Raw genomic sequence first — 21,724 nt, forward strand, 5'->3', positions numbered from 1 at the left:
GAAACTCCATCTCTACTAAAAACACAAAAATTAGCTGGGTGTGGTGGTACGCACCTGTAGTCCCAGCTGCTTGGGAGGCTGAGGCAGGAAAATCACTTGAACCAGGGAGGTGGAGGTTGCAGTGAGCCGAGATTGTGCCACTGCACTGCACTCCGGCCTGACAAGCGAGCTAGACTGTGTCTCAAAAAAATAAAAAATAAAAAATAAATGAAGCTCTCTCTGGAGAGTCCATTCTTCTGCCCCAAGGATAGAGGCTGCAAAAACTGCCCAGGTCACCTGGGCCAGGACACATCCTGCCTGTGAGGTGGGCTGACCTCATACCTGCCACATACTGGGAGCCCAGAGTCCTCCCACTCCTGCCCAGCCCAGTCCAGGGCCACCAGCTCTTAGGTTCTGAAGTAGCCCTTTGAGAGGGAGAGGGTGACATGCCATGTCTCTCTGTGCCCTTCCTCCTGCCAGTCTTCTCTCCACCCTAGCATTTAAGGCAAAGGAACAGAAAGCCATTCTGTGCCCCCACCTGGCACTTTCTCCAGGCAGTGTCAGGGAGTGGGCTCTGCTGCCTGGCCCCTCATGCCAAGCAGGATGGAAGGAAACTCCAGAATGGCAGTTGGGGATTTTCTAGTGTCCTGGGCCAGATAGTCTCCTGCGAGGACTAGTGGCTTCTTTGAAAAGCAGCGGCCACTCCTTTACACAATACCTCCTCTTCAGGGCATTCCCTCCCACTCTCCCATACGGGAGCTCTGAATCTGCAGAGGACAGCTTATCTTGGAAAACCTTTAGGGTGGGAAACTCATCACCCTTCAAGGAAGCCCAATCCATTTGCAGCTGTGTTAGAAAGTTCTTCCTTCTACCGACTCAGAAGCAGTCTGCTTGCTGTTTGTTTCCTCCTTGTGTCACGGAGCAAAGCCTGGGCTTTTTCCAGGAGTGGTGGGAGCACCAAATATCCTGTTGTCTAAGTACCCAAAGAGTGCTTACTCTAGGGTCCTGCTCCACGAGAACTCTGTAGCTGCCACTGACCACAGGATGCCCATTTGGACAATGAAGCCCCTTTCTAATGGGAGGATATTTTCAGGATTGTTGTCCCTAGTGAGCTTCCTACTCCTCCCCTTCCTGTTGCCCCTGGTTTGCCCTCAGGCTCCCGGCAACTTTACTGCTTCACTCAGCCATCACTCCAACTAGCTTTCTATAGCTCCGTGCCCCGGTGTTCAGTCCTAAGTGGGGCTACTGGATATTTGAGCCTCTCACTCAGCAAGCCTTGGAGCTCCTTCCCTTAAGCCCTACTAGCACCTTTTCCCCCATGAACATAGGGCCTGGGGCCCGGCCACAACTGCAGGCACTGGGGCAGGGAGTGGGCAGTGCACAGGTATCCATGGCAAAGGGCCAGCAGGCTGTGTCTGTGCAAACAGAATCTGTAGCTTCCCTCACTGGTCCTCTCTGAATCTCCCAATTCTGGAGGGTGTAATTTTTTATCATGAAATATATACAACATAAAATTTGACATCTATCTTAGTCCGTTTTCTGCTGCTATATCAGAATAGTTGAGCCTGGGTGATAAATAAAGAAAAGTTGTGTATTTGGCTCACAGTTCTGGTAGCTGGAAAGTCCAAGATCAGGTCTCTGATAAACCAGGGTGACACCAACCAGGGAGCCTGGCATTTTGCAAGAGACGCTGTCTTAACCCAAAGCAATGAATCTATAACTGGGGAATGTCAGGCATCAGTAATGGACAAAGGAGAGATTTGGGGTGAAGGGTCCTCAAATCATACCTCTTGGTAGCCACCTATTTTGATAGACTCAGAAGCCCCAGATTAGGGAAGGTGAAAGTCATTTACTCTAGTCCCTCTTCCAGTCCCAAATCCTCTTGAGCTCACCCAGCCTCTGCCTGATCATCTCCAGTGACTGGGAACTCGCCACTCCCAAACCAGCCCAGCCATCTCTGGACTCGCCTCTGAAGAGTTCTTTCTTCCTGACTCAAAGTCTCTCCCTATAGCGCCCTCTATGTGTCCCTTATCTACCCCTGGGGCTTCCTTAGGATGAATCCCATCCCATTCTTAGAAGTAGTGAGGTACTCCTTGAATTGGAGACCAGTATTCAGTCACTCTGAGGCATTCTCTTTTCCAAGTGTAACATCCTGGCTTTGGAAAATCTTCCTTCTAGAACCGCGTTTTGGTCTGAGGTGTCCCTTGCCTAGACCTGACCACAGAATCTCAGTCCAGCCACAGCCACAGCCACAGGGGCCTGTTTCGCCAGAGGTGGCTTGGTCCTTCTCCTCTCCTAGTCCCAGTGCTGAGCCCCAGTGCTGAGGAGGGTGTGGGGGAGGAAGGGAGAAACACCAGCCTCTGTTGAGTGCCGGCAGTTGTGGAGTTATGTTCTGTGCTAGGCTTTTGCTATGGTCTGAATGTTTGTGAACTCCCCAGTTTCTTTCTTTCTTTCTTTCTTTTTTTTTTTTTTTTTTTTTGAGATGGAGTCTTGCTCTCTCACCCAGGCTGGAGTGCAGTGGTGCGATCTTGGCTCACTGTAACCTCTGCCTCCCAGGTTCAAATGATTCTCTTGCCTCAGCCTCCTGAGTAGCTGGGACTACAGGTGCGTGCCACCATGCCTAGATAATTTTTTTTTTTTTTTGTAGCTTTAGTAGAGACGGGGTTTCACCATGTTGGCCAGGCTGGACTTGAACTCCTGACCTCAGGTGATCCACCCACTTTGGCCTCCCAAAGTGCTGGGATTACAGGCTTGAGCCTCGGTGCCTGGTTGACCTTCCCAATTTCATCTGGGAAACCTAATCACCAGTGTAATTGTATTAAGAAGTTGGGACTTTGGGAGGTGATTAGGTCACGAGGACAGAGCCCTCATAAATGGGATTAGTGCTTTTATAAAAGTTACCCCAGAGAGATCTCTTGCCCCTTCCACCATGTGATGAACCAGAAGGGATCCTTCACAAGACGTCGAATCTGCCAGCGCCTTGATCTTGGACTTCCCAGTTTCAGAACCCTGAGAAATACATTTCTGTTGTTCGTAAGGTTGGCGTTTTGTTATAGCAGCCTGAGGGGACTAAGATAACTTTTTGCATGTATTATCCCATTTAAGCTATTAGTCCCACTTTACCGATGAGGCTGAAAGAAGTTAAGGTTCTAGGACGCTTGACAAAAGTTTTGTGTAAACAAGAGTCGCTACAAAAATCACTTTTCTAATAGCAGCAGCAACAGCTTCGTATTTGCTCAAACTGGGAGGTAAAAGCAGAGGGAGAAGATGGTCTTTATATTCAGTTACCTAAGGGACTTCCTGAGCTGGGAGCAGGTGAGAGGGATTCCAGTGCTTCAGAGGAGCTGCTGGGCTGTGGGCAAGACCCTGGCTGCTGTGGATCTACGCAGTCCCCAGCCCTGGCTGAGCCCCGCCTCTCAGGCCCTGGAGGCAGAAAGCGCCTCAGCCTGGCCTCTCCCGGATTCCGGATCCAGCTGTCCTGGTTGCTGCCTAACTTTCAGCCCTGTGTCCAGCGTATCTGTGAACTGATCTGGGGCCAGAGCTCAGGGAAAGTCAGAGGTAAGGTGTGGTGGAGACCTCCCCAACCCCTACACACACACACGCACGCACACACACGCACAGCAAGACTCCTCCCTGGAGGTGGGAGGTGGAAGTGGGGGTGATGTCAGGCTCCCAGGCTTGCCTATTGAACCCGGTGAGTTAACAGGAGAAAGAGCAGTAGCCGGGGGCAGGGGGATGTTGAGGGTCTTCTCTGTTCCCACCTCTTCACCCTTTCCCCATCCCCCTTCAGTAGTGGGTCAGGATCCTGGCCTAGACATGAAACTCCCTAATCAAGTAGGAAGAGGGATCTAAATAAGCGAAATTGGGGTGGGAGGAGCCAGGCCAGTTCTGATGAGGGAGAGGCTGCCTCCTGCTCCCTCGGCTGCCTCCTCAGCCTCGGTGCTTGTTAGCGGCTCACACACCCTTGGCCAGGTGAGGCGGATGTGGGCCTGCAACCTGGGCCTGCTCAGCTGTGGACCTTGATTCTTTCTTACTAGATGACCTGTTTCTCACTGCTGGAGCTGCTGAAGATCACAGCCAATTTGGGAAGGACAGGCATAGTGACCGTTTGGCCCATGGTGGCTTATAAGGCTGTGGTCATTAGCTGGGAGTAAACGGAGTCTGGCCCACCTGGCCCGCCAGGGCACCATGTCAGGATTTGGGCACATAGTGGTGTGTGATAATGAGCTTGTTACACATTCCCTTGATACTTCAGTTTTCCTGTCTGTAAAATGAAGGCAACAATATCCACCTTATGGGTTTGTTATGAAGATTAAACAACAAATCAAAACACCAAGAAAGTGCCTGGCACTTAGTAAGTTCCCAGTCAATGTAGGTTACTATTGTAGTTATCATCATCATTATTACAAAGATTATGGTTATTATTCTTGCTTGTCCTTTGGGCACATACTTCCCTCAAGAATGCATTGGAGGCCAGGTGCGGTGGCTCACGCCTGTAATCCTAGCACTTTGGGAGGCCGAGGCAGGCAGATCTCCTGAGGTCAGGAGTTCGAGATCAGCCTGGCCAACATGGCAAAACCCCATCTCTGCTAAAAATACAAAACTAATTAGCCAGGTGTGGCGGCACATACCTGTAGTCCCAGCCACATGGGAGGCTGAGGCAGGAGAATTGCTTAAACCCAGGAGGTGGAGGTTGCAGTGAGCTGAGACTGTGCTGCTGAACTCCAGCCTGGGCGACAGAGTGACACTCCATCTCAAAAAAAAAAAAAAAAAAAAAAGGCAAACATGCTTCTCCTCCTGAATGCCCCAGTTTGGTGAATGGCACACTATCCCCTAATGCATGGCGTCCCCTCCATATCCTTCCCTTCCCTCAGCCCACTGTGCTCAGCTAGTGTGCAAATAACATCTGGGCCCAGCTACCCCACTCCAGGAGGAGTCAGTCACTCACTCACCTGCACCTGGAGTGCTTTTCCATAAGGCCAGGGTAGTGCTTGTCACATATGCTGTCATTTTTGTTTTTAAGCCTATTTTCCCTGTACAGAATGCCTAAGGGTTACGCTTTCTGTTTCTTTTATAAGGCAGGTATCAAGGATGGCTGGATAGGAAACAGGATGTGGGGAAACACTGTGAATCTTGGATCTAGTGACATAGCTATCATTCTCTCTAAACTTTAACGACCCCTCTTTGCGGTGCTTAAACTGAATCTGCTCTTGCTCTTTCTAGACACTCAGGAAAATGAAGCAACCATTCCCTCCCTCCACCAGGATATGTTGATCCTAAGCCCAGAAAGGTTAGGCAACTTGCCTAAGGATGCAGAGCAAATAAAAGGATTAACACATTTGAATGCAAGACATTGAGGTGTTGACACTGCCAGTTCCTCCCACTTCTTAAACAAAGTGTCAGTGTGCTTCTCTGGTGCCATCCACAAAGGGTGGGTGGGTTGAAAAGGGGGAAGATGCAGAAGTATGGGGGTTGCACTCAAAGCCACAGGTTTAGGGGACTTGTCTCAACACACACAGGAGAGTGGAAGGACAAAGTCAAAACAAGTCCCAGACTTTTTGTGGCTAAGAAATATGCTAGAAAGATTTGAACTGTTCTAGGGAAGCCTTGCTGGAAGAAACCATCTCTCTCTTCTGACTAGGCACCCACTCCTCTGTTCAGGCAACAACCAGCAGCAATCTTTAAAGGAGACATAATCAGGCCCTCTTTTGCATAGCTGGAGATACCGAGTGAGCTATACTGAGATGCCCAGTTCTGGGAGAGTTAGGAGATTTAGGTGTAAGCAAGATTGGGGTGAGTTGGAAAAGGAGGGAAGAGAAGTGTGGCCAGGCCAAAATGACAGGCATTGACAGGGAAGTAGAGAGACGGTGCTGGTATGGGGCCACTGGAGCAGGGGAAGGTGTAAGAGTGATGGCCACTGGCATTTACTAAGTACCCACTGAGCACCACAGCGATGCCAGGGGGATGGTAAACTCATTTTACAGAGGTAGAGACTAAGGTTGGGGAGGTTGAGTAAATCACCTGGAATCACAATAGGAGAATCAGCAGTGGAACTCAATTCTCTGACTGCAGATCCCAGGCTCTTTCCTTTGTTCACATAAAAGAGAACTTTGGGGTTGTGTCTAGGGACCACAGGGACAGGGCTTGTTTGCCTGAAGGGGTAAAGAAGGACTTCATGACGGGGGCCATCTCTCCCAACTCTCTCCACCAGACACACACACACACACACACACACACACACACACACACACGCCCATTCCTTCAACTGGCTGGAAAGTGCAGGATTTGGAGTTAAGAGATCAGGTTCATCTCTGAATTACTGAGTGGATAGCCTTTCTATCTCTGCACTTCATAAAATCATGACCACTGTCAGGCCAGGCGCAGTGGCTCATGCCTGTAATCCCAGTACTGTGGGAGGCTGCGGCAAGTGGATCACTTGAGCCCAGGGCTTTGGTATCAGCCTGGGCAACATAGCGAAACCCCATCTTTACAAAAAATACAGAAATTAGCCTGGTATGGTGGCATGCACCTGAGGTCCTAGTTACTCTGGGGGCTGAGGTGGGAGGATCGCTTGAGCCCAGGAGGTCAAGGCTGCAGTGAACTGTGATAGCACCACTGCACTCCAGCCCAGGTGACAGAGTGATGACCTGCTTCACAGAAAACAAACAAACAAAATCAGATGTCCCAGAGAAAATGTATGATACACCTAAGTCCTTAATAACCATATGGCTCCTGATAGAAGTTCATATTTAAAATATTGATGCTATAGTTGCTATTGCCACTGGTCACACCAAATTGAGAATTGAGGGGTGGTGTGTGTTTGTTTGTTTTCTCTTGAGACGGAGTCTCACTCTGGTCCAGGCTGGAGTGCAATGGTGTGATCTCAGCTCACGGCAACCTCTGCCTCCTGGGTTCAAGTGATTCTCCTGCCTCAGCCTCCCTCCGGAGTAGCTGGGATTACAGGTGCCCGCCACTACGCCCAGCTATTTTTTTTGGTATTTTTAGTAGAGATGGGGTTTCACTATGTTGGCCAGGCTGGTCTTGAACTCCTGACCTCAGACGATCCACCCACCTTAGCCTCCCAAAGTGCTGGGTTTATAGTCATGAGCCACCACACCCTGCCCTAATTTTTGTATTTTTAGTAGAGACGGGGCTTCACCATGTTAGTCAGGCTGGTCTCGAACGCTTGACCTCAGGTGATCCACCCCCCCCCCGCCACCTCGGCCTCTCAAAGTGCTGGGATTACAGGCATGAGCCCCCGCCCCTGGCCAAGGGGTGGTGTTTTAAGAGGCCTGACCTAACCTCTTGTGAAGAGCACAGGGAAGACCAAGTGGACCTTTCTTGCTCTCCATTCATCACTGAGGTAAAACAATCTGGCCAAGTCATCCATCCCCCTGCCTCTAGGCTATCTCCCTGTCCATCCTCTCCTCACTTATCCAAGCATTATCACTTCTTTTAAACTTTTCCTTGAAGGAAGTTCTGAGTTTTTCTTGAGGATTAATTTAATACCTTTAGAGCAAGATTTTTACACTTTTTTGTGTGCCATGAGTCCCACTTCCCTTCCCCCCTCCTCCCCAGGCAGTCTGAATAACACTTTCAAATGCACAAAAGATAATACATAGGACATCAAAGGAAACCAATCATTTTGAAATACAGTTATCACAATATTTTTAAAGCAGTGATATAGTAATATGTGCTTCTCCGTTAATGGATTAAAGAATAAAATCTACTGGCAGGACTAGTAACCACTGGAGTTTTAAAACACGGATGAGCATAGATGATATTTGCAGGAAACTGCCACTACGTAATGGGATTGGAAAATATCTGTTATCACTGCTAATACTACTGTGGTCTGTTACCTACATTCATCATTTTTTATAAAGCTAAATTTCAGTTGGAAGTTAGTGAAGACAAAGATGTAAGCCTTTTCCTAACCAAAGTCATGGACCCCTTTGAATTCTACCTATTAATCTCCTTGGTGAAGGGAAGAGGGTGTCTGTGGAGTCCAAGTTAAAATCATTTGTTTTAGAACAGTGTTTCTCGCAGTGTGGTTCCAGCACCAGCAATAGTAGCATTATCTGGGAAACTATCAGAAATGTAACTTCTTGCCCCCCACCCCAGCAGATTTACTGAATCAGAAACTCTGGCATGGGGCCCAGCAATCTGTGCTTGAATAAGCCTCCAGGTGAGTCTGCTATGGGCTCAAGTTTGAGAACCACTGTCTTAGAGTTGGGTAGGATACAACCTCTGAAGCAGAATGCATGGCCAAGATGACCCCTTCCCCCAAAGCGCCTGGAGAATGATCTATTGCCTATTTTCCTGCTGCACTTCCTTCAGACTAACTCTGAATCTGGGGTAGACTGTGGTTTGGAGTTTAAAAACCCGAGATCCTTGTTAATGCGTAATGAAGTGCTACAAAGCAGCTTCTGTCATAAGGGTGGTATAAAATACAGCTGCTGGGACAGCGGTTAAAGTTTCACTCTTTTATGGACATAAAAAATAATTGGCCTTCTAATTATCTCCATAAAAGTGAGAAAACTTGCCTGGCTTATTGGCATCTTTATAAGCACCAGGAAATAATTAGACACCCTTAATAGCTTTCTAATGATCCCTACAGGAGGGAGCCAGTTTCAGGGCATCTGCTGCCATGATTGGGTCATTATGGAGCCCTTCAGACCCGGTCTACACAGAGTGGAGCGCTTGCACATTCATCAGTGCCTGTACTGGCTTTGGATCTCTGATGACTCATGTGCCAGGAAAGGCGTTCATCTCTCATGGACCCATGACTCTTCCCGGAACCTCGGCAGCATCTGTCCCTGGTCTGGGACGAGGACCCTCACTGTGGTGGGCTGACAAGGGGGGCTGATTATTTACGAATAGGTGAACCTCCTCTGGTCCTACCTTTTTAAGGGGCTTGGAGCGTGTTTATTCTATCCCAGTCTCCTTTGGGAAAGACGGCTAGGCTTGTAACATTGCATTTCTCAGACCCCAAAGCACAAGCTTTGAAAAACTGAAATCATATTGGTAAGCAGGACAGTAGTTTTCCACCTGGTTGGTACATGGCACCCTTGAGGGTTTGGGGGTCTCTGGACGCTTGAGCTTTAGGGCTGAGTGTTAGGGAGGAACGGAATCTCCAAGTGGAGGGAATCCGAGCCTACATTTATCCAGCAGGTGGCGCCATAACTTTACCTTCCGCGTCTCCGTGGCTTGCGATGGAAGCTGAGTTTGCAAGCAGGCATATGAGGCAGCTGTCTGGGAATCCTCTCCTTTATATTTAGGGCTTTAATATCTCATAGAAACCCACATCATCTTTTCTCCAACTGACCTTCTCCATGCCACTTTCCTCCCCAAACCCTCGATATTTCTGATTCTTTATCTGAGCATCGTGAACAATCCTTCATAAACATGTCAGAAATACTGACGGTGCTTCCAGACCTGGGACACTGCGGAAGAGTTTGGGCAAGTCGTAAATGATGCTCTCCACCACTCCCACACTCTAGGACTATCCCCAGACCCTCAGCCTCCTCTCAGAGGTCTGCCATCAGGATCTGCAGCGTCTATGATTTGCTTACTTTGTCAGCCTCATCATAAGGTAGCTTGCCTGGCCAACCCTCTCATCTCTCAGGGGTTAGGTAAAGCCGAAAGGCAGATGCTCATCTGGATTTCACTCTGAACAGTCTTTGGAAAGATGGAATCTGGACCCACACGGTTGGAGGGCGCGCGCGCGCGCGCACACACACACACACACACATATATATATATATATTTTGGAGACAGAGTCTCGCTCAGTCGCCCAGGCTGGAGTGCAGTGGCGCCATCTCAGCTCACTGCAACCTCCACCTCCCGGGTTCAAGCGATTCTCCTGCCTCAGCCTTCCGAGTACCTGGGATTACAGGTACAGGCCACCATACCCATCTGATTTTTGTATTTTTAGTAGAGACAGAGTTTGACCATGTTGGCCAGGCTGGTCTTGAACTCCTGACCTCAAGTAATCTGCCGGCCTTGGCCTCCCAAAGTGCCAGGATTGCAGGCATGGGCCATTGCGCCAGACCGAGAGCATATATTTTTACACGTTTACACCTTACTACATGAATTAGGACTGATCCTGTATTTATAGAATCTCAGAGTTCACTTACCTAATTCAATTACTCACCCAATGCAGGAATCCTTCCTGCAATTTGACAACTTGATAGCAGCAGGGTCCCTTCCAGTTTGCAGATGATGTTGATATCTCTTTAATGCTCACTGCAACCCTGTGAGGAACACTGGTGAGGTGACTCACTCAAGGACTCCTAGCTACTAAGTAGCAAGATTTACTAGTGCCATCTGACTTCAAGGTCGGCACTCTGTGCAACACAGCTACCTCCCCACCACCCTTGGTAACTGTTTCTCCACTTCTTTTTTTTTTTTTTTTTTTTGAGACAGAGTCTCACTCTGTCACCCAGGCTGGAGTACAGTGGTACCATCTTGGCTCACTGCAGCCTCCACCTTCTGGGTTCAAGTGATTCTCCTGCCTCAGCCTCCTGAGTAGCTGGGATTACAGGCATGCGTCACCACCCCCGGCTAATTTTTGTATTTTTAGGAGAGACGAGGTTTCACCATGTTGGCCAGGCTGGTCTCAAACTCCTGACCTCAGGTGATCTGCCTGCCTCAGCCTCCCAAAGTGCTGGGATTCCAGGCATGAGCCACGGCACCCGGCCCATCCAGTTCTTACTGAATACTGACACAATGGCCACGATTACTCCCTCCCAAGGTGGTGTGTCCCACTGTTTGAGACCTCGGGTTTTGAGAAACACTTTCCTTATTGTCTAGTAATCTTCTGCTGCATAACAACTTACCCCAAAACTTAGTGATTTAAAACAACAGGCTGGGCGTAGTGGCTCACACCTGTAATCCCAGCACTTTGGAAGGCTGAGGTGGGAGGGTTGCTTGAGTCCAGGAGTTTGAGACCAGCCTGGCCAACATGGTGAGACCCTATCTCTACAAAAAGTAAAAAAAAAATAGTGGCTGGGCGTGGTGGCTCAAGCCTGTAATCCCAGCATTTTGGAAGGCCGAGATGGGCAGATCACCTGACATCAGGAGACTGAGACCATCCTAGCCAACACGGTGAAACCCCATCTCTACTAAAAATACAAAAAAATTAGCCGGGCGTGGTGGCGGGTGCCTGTAGTCCCAGCTGCTTGGGAGGCTGAGGCAGGAGAATGGCGTGAACCCGGGAGGCGGAGCTTGCAGTGAGCCGAGATCGCGCCACTGCACTCCAGCCTGGGTGACTGAGGGAGGCTCCGTCTCAAAATAAATAAATAAATAAATAAAATAGCCAGGTGTGGTGGCACACACCTGTAGTTACTTGGAAGGCCGAGGTAGGAGGCTTGAATCCAGGAGATTGAAGCTTCAGTGAGCCGTGATTGCGCCACTGCACTCTAGCTTGGGCAACGGAGCGAGACCCTGCCTCATAACGAAAACGATCACAACCAAAAAACCCAAAAAACCAAAACCCAAACCTAAACAACAACCCTGTTCTTATAGCTCATGATTTTGTGCATGAGGAATTCAGAGAGCACTCGCCCGGATGATTCTTCTGTTCCGTGGGGCATTTAGTTGGCCAATGAGCTGGTCTGGACGGTCCAAGACAGTGTCTCTTGCACACCTGGTGCCTTGGCAGGGAGGGCTGGAAGGTTGGGCTGGGCTGGAACTATCAACTAGAGCACATCATGAGCCTCAGGGCAGTTGGGCTTCTCTCAGGGAGGCTCAGAACTCCCCGTGTGAGCGAGTGAGGGTTCTAGTAAATGAGGTGGAACCTGCATATCCTTTTATGACCTAGCCTTGGAAGTTACATAAAACCACTTCCACCACATCCTAATTGTCAGAGGCCTGCCCAGGTTGGAAGAGAAGGGAGATAAATTCTACCTCTTGATGGGACAAGTATAAGAACTTTTGCCGCCATGCTTTGAAACCATGTTATTTAATTGAAGTTAGCTTTTCTGTATCAGCCTCTAGCTGTACACTTTCTAAATCTAGTCTTTCTTCTCTATTCAAAACCTTTTTGTCAAGGTTCAAGGGAGCCTCTCTAGATACCTAAGGTCGATGACTCAGTCCACAAAATGATGCTTTGGGGCGAGACACAAAAATAACAGAACTTTCATTCATATTTTAATTTTACCTATAGAATGTAAAGTGAGCCTTTACTAATGTTATATATAAGATTTGACACTGGCACCCACCTTCAGGCTGTGTTTCAGGTGGGTATTTGTTACCAGCTATATACAAGCTATGCCAAGGGAAGAGGGGGTGTCCCCAACAGGATTGCAAGTGGGGACTTGAGCCATTTGTGTGCCTCATGTTACAGAAATGCTTGAGATTATGGGTGCCAAGACAATGGGATCTAGCTTTAGTAAAATTACCCATCCCCAAATGGTTAAGAAACTTTCAAGGATTTTTGTAAACAATCTTTAGACTGAAAAACTAGACAATTAATACAAGCAAACGATGGGGAAAAAAATGACAGAGTAGGCATTTCAGCTCCTGACTTGGACACTTCATCTATCACGTTATGAGATGAAAACAATAATACCCTGATCAGATCAGACAAGGCCACACCAAAAAAATAATCAAAATTATGGAAGTTATTTCAAATATGAATTTGCATCTACTATTGTATTGCTGTTAAATTTATATCTACTATTGGTATTGCTGTTAAAAATAAGATATTAAAATGTTAGAGCTAATTTTATACCTTATTCAATTTTAATAATTTTTATGTGGTTTATAATGTACATAATATCATATACTATATATTTAAAATACACATATGGGTCATGCTCAAATATTCTTTCTGATTCAGCATATGAACAAAAACTTTGGAGACCAATGGAATCTATTTCCATCTTTCCATTAATTTAGCAAATATTTATTAAGCATGTACTATACGAATGTATGTAATACACTAAATATTAAATATACAAAAATAAGTAAGGTCTTTGCCTTCATGTATTTTGGAAGATATGTTTTTTTAAAATTACAGCTGGATGTGGTGGCTTGCACCTGTAATCCCAGCACTTTGGGAGGCCAAGGCGGGTGGATCACCCGATGTCAGGAGTTCGAGACCAGCCTGTCCAACATGGTGAAACCCCGTTTCTACTAAAAATACAAAAATTAGCCAGATGTGGTGGCACACACCTGTAATCCCAGCTACCCTGGAGACTGAGGCAGGAGAATCGCTGGAACCCAGCAGGCAGAGGCTTCAGTGAGCCGAGACCACACCACTGTACTCCAGCTTGGGTGATATAGTAGACTCCATCTAAATAATAATAATAATAATAATAATAATAAAATAATAAAATTACTTGAAATAAAGTGTCATGATAGAATTGTTCACAAAGTATTGTGAAACACTCAAGTAAAAGTAAGTCAATTCGGGCTGGGCGTGGTGGCTCACACCTGTAATCCCAGCACTTTGGGAGGCCGAGGCGGGTGGATCACAATGTCAGGAGATCGAGACCACCCTGGCTAACATGACGAAACCCCGTCTCTACTAAAAATACAAAAAATTAGCTGGGTGCAGTGGTGGGCGCCTGTAGTCCCAGCTACTTGGGAGGCTGAGACAGGAGTATGGTGTGAACCCGGGAGACGGAGCTTGCAGTGAGCCAAGACTGTACGACTGCACTCCAGCCTGGGCGACAGAGCAAGACTCCATCTCAGAAAAAAAAAAAAAAAAAAGTAAGTCAATTCCACCTGGGGGAATCAATCGTGGAGGACTTCACAGAGGAGGTGACATATGTAATAAGTGCATGGTGGCAGACACTTGCCTTCTTGTTCTTCCTCTTATTTGGACCTTCTCCAGCTCTGTTATGGTTTCCTTTGAGCATAGTGATCCATTTTGCACACAGTGTTTCAGAGAACAGGGAAGAAGAGTATTTCCAAACCCCTTCCTGTTGATATTTGGAAATAGGCTATGCACCCCATGATGGCAGACCCCATGTTATGCACATATTTGCAAACTGGCACTGAGTATGATGCCTGGCACATCATAGACTCTTGATTAATGTTGTGCAATTGAATTGCATTGGACTTCTTGACTACACCAGTTCATTAGTTAACGTCTTTGGAGAATAGCTAAGAATAATCTCTGTGCCTTCACCTTTAATTCCCAACTCACACATTTAGGTGAGTTATTATCCATCTCCAGTCTGGCCATTGCATACCTCAGTTTACCGGTCTTTTGCTCATGAACCTTTGTGAGATCTTCCTGAATTCGTTTACATCGTTTTGGTCCTTCACCGCCTCAAGAGCATAGCGTCATCTGAAAATCTGGAGATTTCATCATATTCTTCCAGATTATTTATAAAAATTAGGTAAAAATATTTCTGGTACTGATTCATAGGCTGGGAAGTGGAGAAATTAAACTCTCTCTGTTTTTCAATAGCTTATCACCTCCTTAGCTATGAAAAAAAAACAGCCATGGGTTTTAAACATACCTCTTCTGTTTCTTGGCTCTTCCTGAGAGAGCCAGCCTGATAAAAATCTGAACTAAAAGTGAGAACATCTCTGGAAGCCTCCTGAGTTCACACAGATTCATCTAGGGATCTATGTGGCTTAACACTTCCTGCATCCAGTGCCTAGCTGTACTGCTGGAACTTACCTTTCCATAATACCCTCTGGTGGGAACAGTATGCACTGGGAAACGAGGCACTGCACCCTCTTGGCTAAGCTCATTCATTGCCTTAGGCTGTACGTTCAACTGAGTCATATAATTTTTCTGTCCTTTTTTGAAATAAGAATGGTCAGACTTAATACTATACTCCAAGGAAATATTAAGAGAATGAATGCAAATTACACACATAAAAGGACTGTAGGGTTCCAGGAATAAAGATTATGCTTTTTGAATATGGAAAAGTAGTTTTGAAGTTAGAATTAGATGCAAGCACATGTGCCAGAAAACCCAAGAAATTGGTAACTAAAATAAGATCAGAGTTTATCTCTTTTACTTAAATGAAGTCTGGAGTCAGAAGTGTAGGGCTAGATAGCTACTCAAAACCATGTAAGTTTCAGGCTCCTTCTGTCTGGCTGCTCCACCAACTTTAGCATGCTGCCTCATGGTCCAAGGTGTTTGTGCAAGCTCCAGTCATCATATCTGTATTCCTATCATCAGGACAGAGGAATGGAGAAGAAAGGAATCTCCTTCCTTGAAGAACACTTCTAGAAATTTGCATACAACACTCCCAATTATATTTATTAGCTGAAACTTAGTTATATGGTACATCTAGCTGCAAGGGAGGCTAGACAATGCAGTTTTATTTTGAGCAGCTTGTACCCAGCTACAAATTGTAAGTTTTATTATTAGGAAAGAAGTGGAGACTAAATAAAGGGGACTAACAGCAGTCTATGAGGTGGGAAGGTGCAGTTCATTGCCAGAAAGAAAGTCATACTAATAGCCTATCAAGCACATACACAAAGTACTAAGAAATATGAAAATTATTGCTTTTCCCCCTTGTGTATTAATCCATTTTTGCACTGCTATAAGGAAATACCTGAGACTGGGTAATGTATAAAGAAAATAGGTTTCATTGGCTCACGGTTCTGCAGGTTGCACAGGAAGCATAGTGGCTTCTACTTCTGGAGAGGTCCCAGGAAGTTTCTAATCATGACAGAAGGCAAAAGGGGAGTAAGGTGTTTCACATGGCAGGAGCAGGAGTGAGGGGTGGGGGTTCTACACACTTTTAAACAAGAAGATCTCATGAGAACTCACTCATTCAGTATCATGAAAACAGCACCAAGGAAATGGTGTTAAACCATTCATGAGAAATCCACCCCCATGATCCAAGCACCTCCCACCAGGCCCCACCTCCAACACTGGGGATTACAATCTGACATGAGATTTGGGCAGAGCCACAGATCCAAACCCTATCACCTTGGGTCACCTAATGGGTCTATACTGGATTCACCTTAGAGGAGCATCAAGAAGTTTCTTCTTTCTGATCTTTTATTTTCTTCCCTCCTCATTACCACTCCCCCCCCATCTTTTTACACCCTGCTTTTTCTCTCAAAGTCTTAATTCTTCCTCCTCTTAGCCTCTAGCTCCAGCTGTCAATCATCACTCTGGCATAGGAAATGCAGGAAGACAGCCCTTCCCAGGTCAGCTTCATAGAACACAGCAGCAAAACAGACTGCTATGTTGCTAATACTGATTGCTTCTTAGAGAACACTATGATAACTGAGCCTCTATCACTTTTTTCTTTTCTTTTTTGTTTTTTTTTTGAAATGGAGTTTCACTCTTGTCACCCAGGCTGGAGTCCAATGGCATGATCTTGGCTCACTGCAACCTCCACCTCCTGGGTTCAAGCAATTCTCCTGCCTCAGCCTGACGAGTAGCTGGGATTACAGGTGCCCGCCACCATGCCAGCTGATTTTTGTATTTTTAGTAGAGATGGGGTTTCACCATGTTGGCCAGGCTGGTCTCGAACTCCTGACCTCAAGTGATCTGCTCGCCTCGGCCTCCCAAAATGCTGGGATTATAGGCATTAACTACTGTGCCCAGCCTTTGTCACTTTTTTTTTCTCTCTCATCAAAGATCTCCTTCTGTTTTCCTGATTTGGAGATAAAGTAATTATCCCTGCTCAATTACTGAGAAACTAAATATCCCACATGTGGATTTTCCAACTCCTCATTTGTAAGCAATGCCCTCATTACACATCATATGGTATCTGACTATAGCACATTCCAGAAGTGGGTAGGATATTTATAAATAATGGGCATGGGGGCAGAAGCATTGCCTAGGAGGGCTCCAGGCTTGGGAAACTAGCTGGCAGGCATAGAGCTAAGAATTCAAGTGATCTTGTTCTAGGATAAAATTCCCTGTTTGCCGTTGGTATTTGTTTGAAGCATCACCCCCAGCACTCTGCAGAAGGTCAGCCTGGGTAAATTAAACCCCTTTCATTGATGAAAGGAAATATGGGATAAGGGTCTGTGATTTCTGACAGGATTGATGCCAGTGGAATGTAGTGTCAGTAGGATGCTTTTGGTCCCAAGAAACAGAATATCCAATGATTGGAAAATGTTTTTGGTTCACATGCATGCAATATCTAGAGGTAGGGCAACCTTCAAGTGTAACTGGATCAAGGCTCTGGCTTACTTTCTCCAGAATTCTCAAAAGTCAGTCCTCCTCAGTGTGGTGGCCCTGCCCTCAGACTATCTTCCCTCTTGGTAGCAAAATGACTGCAGCAGTTCCAGATCACAAACCTCATATCACTCAGTCAAAACAGAGAGAGAAAGCAATCTTCTCTTCCTTTAATGGACTTAGGTCCAGAAGTTCTGCACTTCTCTGTGATTTAACAAACCTAAGCCAATAATGACTGCGTGCAGACTGCTATGCTGATCTAGGCCTGGGTTACATGACCATCCTTTTAAGCAATTACTGTGGCAAGAGGGGTGGAGTTATATTGCTGGTATTAAGACAATCGGGATCCTCCCCTGAAGCTGGGGCTGGGGTCAGTACCAGCCAAACCTGTGTGGCCGCTATGCAAGGGGGAGAGATGGGTAGTAAAAGGAAAATCTGTGTGCTGTTTGGAAGAGATAGAAGTCAAGGAATGGTATCTGGTATAAATGACCCTACCAGGGTATCTTATTTCTGGGTTCTACCCAAATCAAAGGACTGTCAAGAGGAAAGAGAAGAAGTCCAGATGAGCAACAAAACCAGGGTAGTGGCCTGAGGCAGCTGTGGGGCTCTAGATTGGAGGGTGAAGCCAGGTGGGCACAGAACCAAGAAGGTAGCAGGGAATATTGCAAGGAACCATTTTTGAAGTTCTGGCAAAATTTTAGCTGTGTTATAAGAACAAGGGTAAGGCTGGGCATGGTGACTCAACGTCTGTAATCCCAGCACTTTGGGAGGCCAAGGCAGGTGGATTGCCTTGAGTTTGAAACCAGTCTGGGGAACATGGCAAAACTTCCATCTCTACAAAAACATACAAAAAATTAGCTGGGCATGGTGATGTGTGCCTGTAGTCCTGGTTACTTAGAAGGCTGTGATGGCAGGATCACTTGAGCCCTGGAGGTGGAGGCTGCAGTGATCTGTGCTGGTGCCACTGTGCTCCAGCCCAGGCAAGACTCTGTCTCAAAAAAACAGAAACAAAACCAAAAACCAAAACAAACATAGAGTTTATTGCTGGGCCAGTGTCAAGCCCTGAATTGGCCCTTGGAGCTACCATGATAGTGTTAATCAGCAAAAGAAAGTATAGACGGATGTGGCCAGGGTTCTGTGAGCCAAGGCCCTATGCCACCAAGAGATTCTACCTCTTATGTTGACCTCTATATTTCATGGTGCAAAAGAAGGTGACATTTCTTTGCAACTTCTCTGAGGTATGGGAATGTGGCATCTTAAATTTAGGAAAACTGTGAGTTGATTATGGATAAATCCAGGTATCCCTGGGCTTCCTGACTCCTCACTTTGACTCCTCCTATATCTTCCTTTCCTTCCTACCTTATATTCCTTTTGATTCATCTTCTGTCTTCTTTTTCCTGTAAGCCTTTTCTTTTCTCCTTTCCTTTTTTTGTCCTAGTCTCTTCATTTCTCATCATTCTGTTTTTTCCTTCTCTGTCTTCATGTTCTCTTCTCTCCATCTCCTTTTTTCTTTCTTCTGACATTTCATAGATGTCTGACTAAACTATCTCTTCTATGTAGATGTGAGCTTGATTTAAAAAATGATTACAGAGGGTGGAGGAAGGAGAGGTCTACAATGCCTGTGGAGCCAGGACAACCAGCCACCTGGGTGGGTTCAGGAAAGTCACTTCATCTCTCTGAACCTTAGCTTTCTCAACTGAAAAATTGAGAGGTGGATTATATGTTTGTTTGTTTGTTTGTTTGTTTTTCCAGGGCCCTTTTATGGCCCTTTAGGACATCTGGGAAAGGAGTATAGAGGCCAGTCCCTCTGAATCTAGCCCTGGGTTTGTTTTTATTTGGGGTGAGTGGGGGCAAAAGTGGCATCTCTAATGGTGGAGGTGAAGATTAGTGACTACTAATTGGCAGTTCAGGAAAATGACCGAACTGAGGCCCATGGCCTTTACCCATCCTGGTAAGAGAGTCATGGTTTTGTAAAATAGTATTCAGTGTAAACTAGAGGCTCATTTGGTAGCACTTGAGAATACTGTCAGATAGCAAACTCACTTTACCTGGGAATGTCTAATTTCTCCTTCATTTCTGAAGGATGGTTTTGTTAGATGTAGAATCTCAGTTGAGAAGTGTTTATTTTTCTTTCTTTTAGCACTTTGAATATGTCATCCTACTGTCTGTTGGCTTCCATGGTTTCTGATCAGAAATCAGCTGTTAATCTTATTGAGGGTCCCTTGTACATGATGAGTTGCTTCTTTGTTGATGTTTTCAAGATTCTCTCTTTATCTTGCAACACTTTGATTATAATATGTATCATCATGGATCTCTTTGAGGTTTTCCTGCTTGGAATTTATTGAGTTTCTTGGATATGTACATTTATGCTTTTCTTCAAATTTGGGAAGTTTTTGTTCATTATTTCATCAAATGTTCTTTTCCTTCTTTCCCTTTCTTTCTCTTCTCTCCTTCTGGGACTATCATTATGCTTATGCTGGTATGCTCGATGATGTCGCACAGATCTCATAGGTTCTGTTAATTTTTCTTCTTTCTTTTTCCTTTCTGTTGCTTAGACTACATAATCTCAACTGACCTATCTTTAAGTTTGCTCATTCCTTTGTCTGCCAGATCAAATCTTCTGCTGTATTCCTCTAGCAAAACTTTTCAGTTACTGCATTTTTCAACTTCAGACTTTCTTTTTTTTTTTTTTGACAGAGTTTTGCTCTTGTTGCCCAGGTCAGAGTGCGGTGGCGCCATCTCGGCTCACTGCAACCTCTGCCTCCTGGGTTCAAGCAATTCTTCTGCCATCAGCCTCCTGAGTAGCTGGGATTACAGGTGCCCACCACCATGCCCAGCTAATTTTTTATATTTTTAGTAGAGACGGGGTTTCACCATGTTGGCCAGGTTGCTCTTGAACTCCTGACCTCAGATGGTCCACCCACCTCGGCCTCCCAAAGTGCTGGGATTACAGGCATGCACGCCCGGCCAACTCCAGAATTTCGATTTAGTTCCTTTTTATAGTTTCTATTTCTTTATTGCTATTTTCTATTTTGGTGATACATCATTCTCATGCTTTCCTGTAGTTCTTCTTTTAAAAAAAGTTTATTTATTCATTTGTTTATTTTTATAGAGCTGAAGCCTCACTATGTTGCCCAGACTGGTCTCAAACTCCTGGGTTCAAGCAATGCTTCCAAAGTGCTAGGATTATAGGCATGAGCCACTGTCCCTGGCCTCCTTTAGTTCTTTAAACATAGTTTCCTTTAGTTCTTTGAACTGATCTCAAAGTCCTTATCTAGTAAGTCCAATGTATGGGCTTCTTCAGGGTCAGTTTCTATTGATTCTATTTTTTCTGTGTATGGGAAATTTTTCTTATTTCTTTATGTGCCTTGTAATTTTTTATTAAAACTGGATACTTTGAATATTATGTGGCAACTCTGGAAATCAGATTTTACCCTCTCTCTAGCATTTGCTATTGTTGCTGTTTGCTCAGTGACTTTTCTAAACTAATTTAGTAAATTCTGTATTCTTTGTCATATGTGGCCACTGAAGTCTCTGTTCCATTAGCTTAGTAGTCAGCTAATTAGACAGAGATTTCCTTAAACACTTGGAACACTAGCAACGACAAAAACACCCAGTCTTTGCAGAAGGATTAGGTGTGTATGTTGGGCATGTCTTCAACACTCAGATAGAAATTTAACAACACTGCCTTTACATTCTGCTTGTGCACAGCCTCAAGGTCAACCAGAGATAAGAGCTTAGAGCCTCCTCAGGTCTTATCTGGGCACGCACACAACTCTGGGTGGTCTTCTAGATTCCCAAGAATATATTGAATCTTTACAAAGCTCTTATTTCCCAAGGCATCTTACTCCTCAGCCTTTCCTCCCAAGCTTTTGGGTCACTCTATTGTGTGCCCAACTGTTATCCATTGCCTCAGGCAGCAGAGACTAAAACATTTGCCTGTAACTGTTATTGATAAATGCCCTTTGGTAGTGACTTTGGCATAAGGCAACTTTTAGTCAGGCTGACAAGATAAAATCAAATCTTTTCAACAGGACTTCCGGGAGCCACCACCATCAGCTAAGGACAGTTTGTAAATGAGGTCCGTCTGCTCCCTCCTGAATTAGTTCTGAAGATGTGGATTATTATTTTCAAGGCTACTGCTGAGTTGGTGAGCATGGGATGGGACTAGGGGTAAGTCAAAAGGCCACAAAGCTGTTTGTTCTTACTGAGATTCAGCTGGCTTCTTGAATAAGTGCTACCTGAGTTGCTGCAAGCTTTTATCTAGTTTCCAGAGTTTTAGAAAGGTTGATTCTGACAGTTTTTGCTAATTAAAAAACTTGCCTTTATGGAAGAGTGGGCTTTGGGAATTCCTTTTTCTGCCATTTTCACTACCATTAAACTGGAGGATTTTCCCCAAAAAACTCATTTTAAAATCCCAGCACAGCAGTTCAAAGACAGTAGGTTTAACTAATTATCCTCCAACCCAGCATTTAGCGTGTTAGTGTGAGCACTGCTCTACTTATGTGACTTCTAAAGGACCAATGCTTTTATCCATGTGATCATTCTCAAGGTCTTTCTTCCAAAGATTTTAGGTTGCTTTCCATGGTGATCATATTTCCTCTGTCACATCTATGAAATAAGAGGCTATGA

The 21,724-nt window shown here is 45.5% G+C and overlaps 1 protein-coding gene across 1 annotated transcript in view; it reads left to right on the plus strand.

The window, feature by feature from the left end:
- LOC105538376 overlaps positions 1 to 21,724 on the plus strand; it is a 41,843-nt gene that overhangs the window by 16,948 nt on the left and 3,171 nt on the right. Inside the window, 3 exon segments of the mRNA XM_011978220.1 lie at positions 1,308 to 1,363; positions 3,369 to 3,537; positions 5,203 to 5,269. Coding sequence (XP_011833610.1) covers positions 1,308 to 1,363; positions 3,369 to 3,537; positions 5,203 to 5,269 — 292 coding nt within the window.

Source organism: Mandrillus leucophaeus, unplaced genomic scaffold (genome assembly GCF_000951045.1).
Source record: "Mandrillus leucophaeus isolate KB7577 unplaced genomic scaffold, Mleu.le_1.0 Scaffold190, whole genome shotgun sequence".
In the NCBI taxonomy this organism is placed as follows: domain Eukaryota; kingdom Metazoa; phylum Chordata; class Mammalia; order Primates; family Cercopithecidae; genus Mandrillus; species Mandrillus leucophaeus.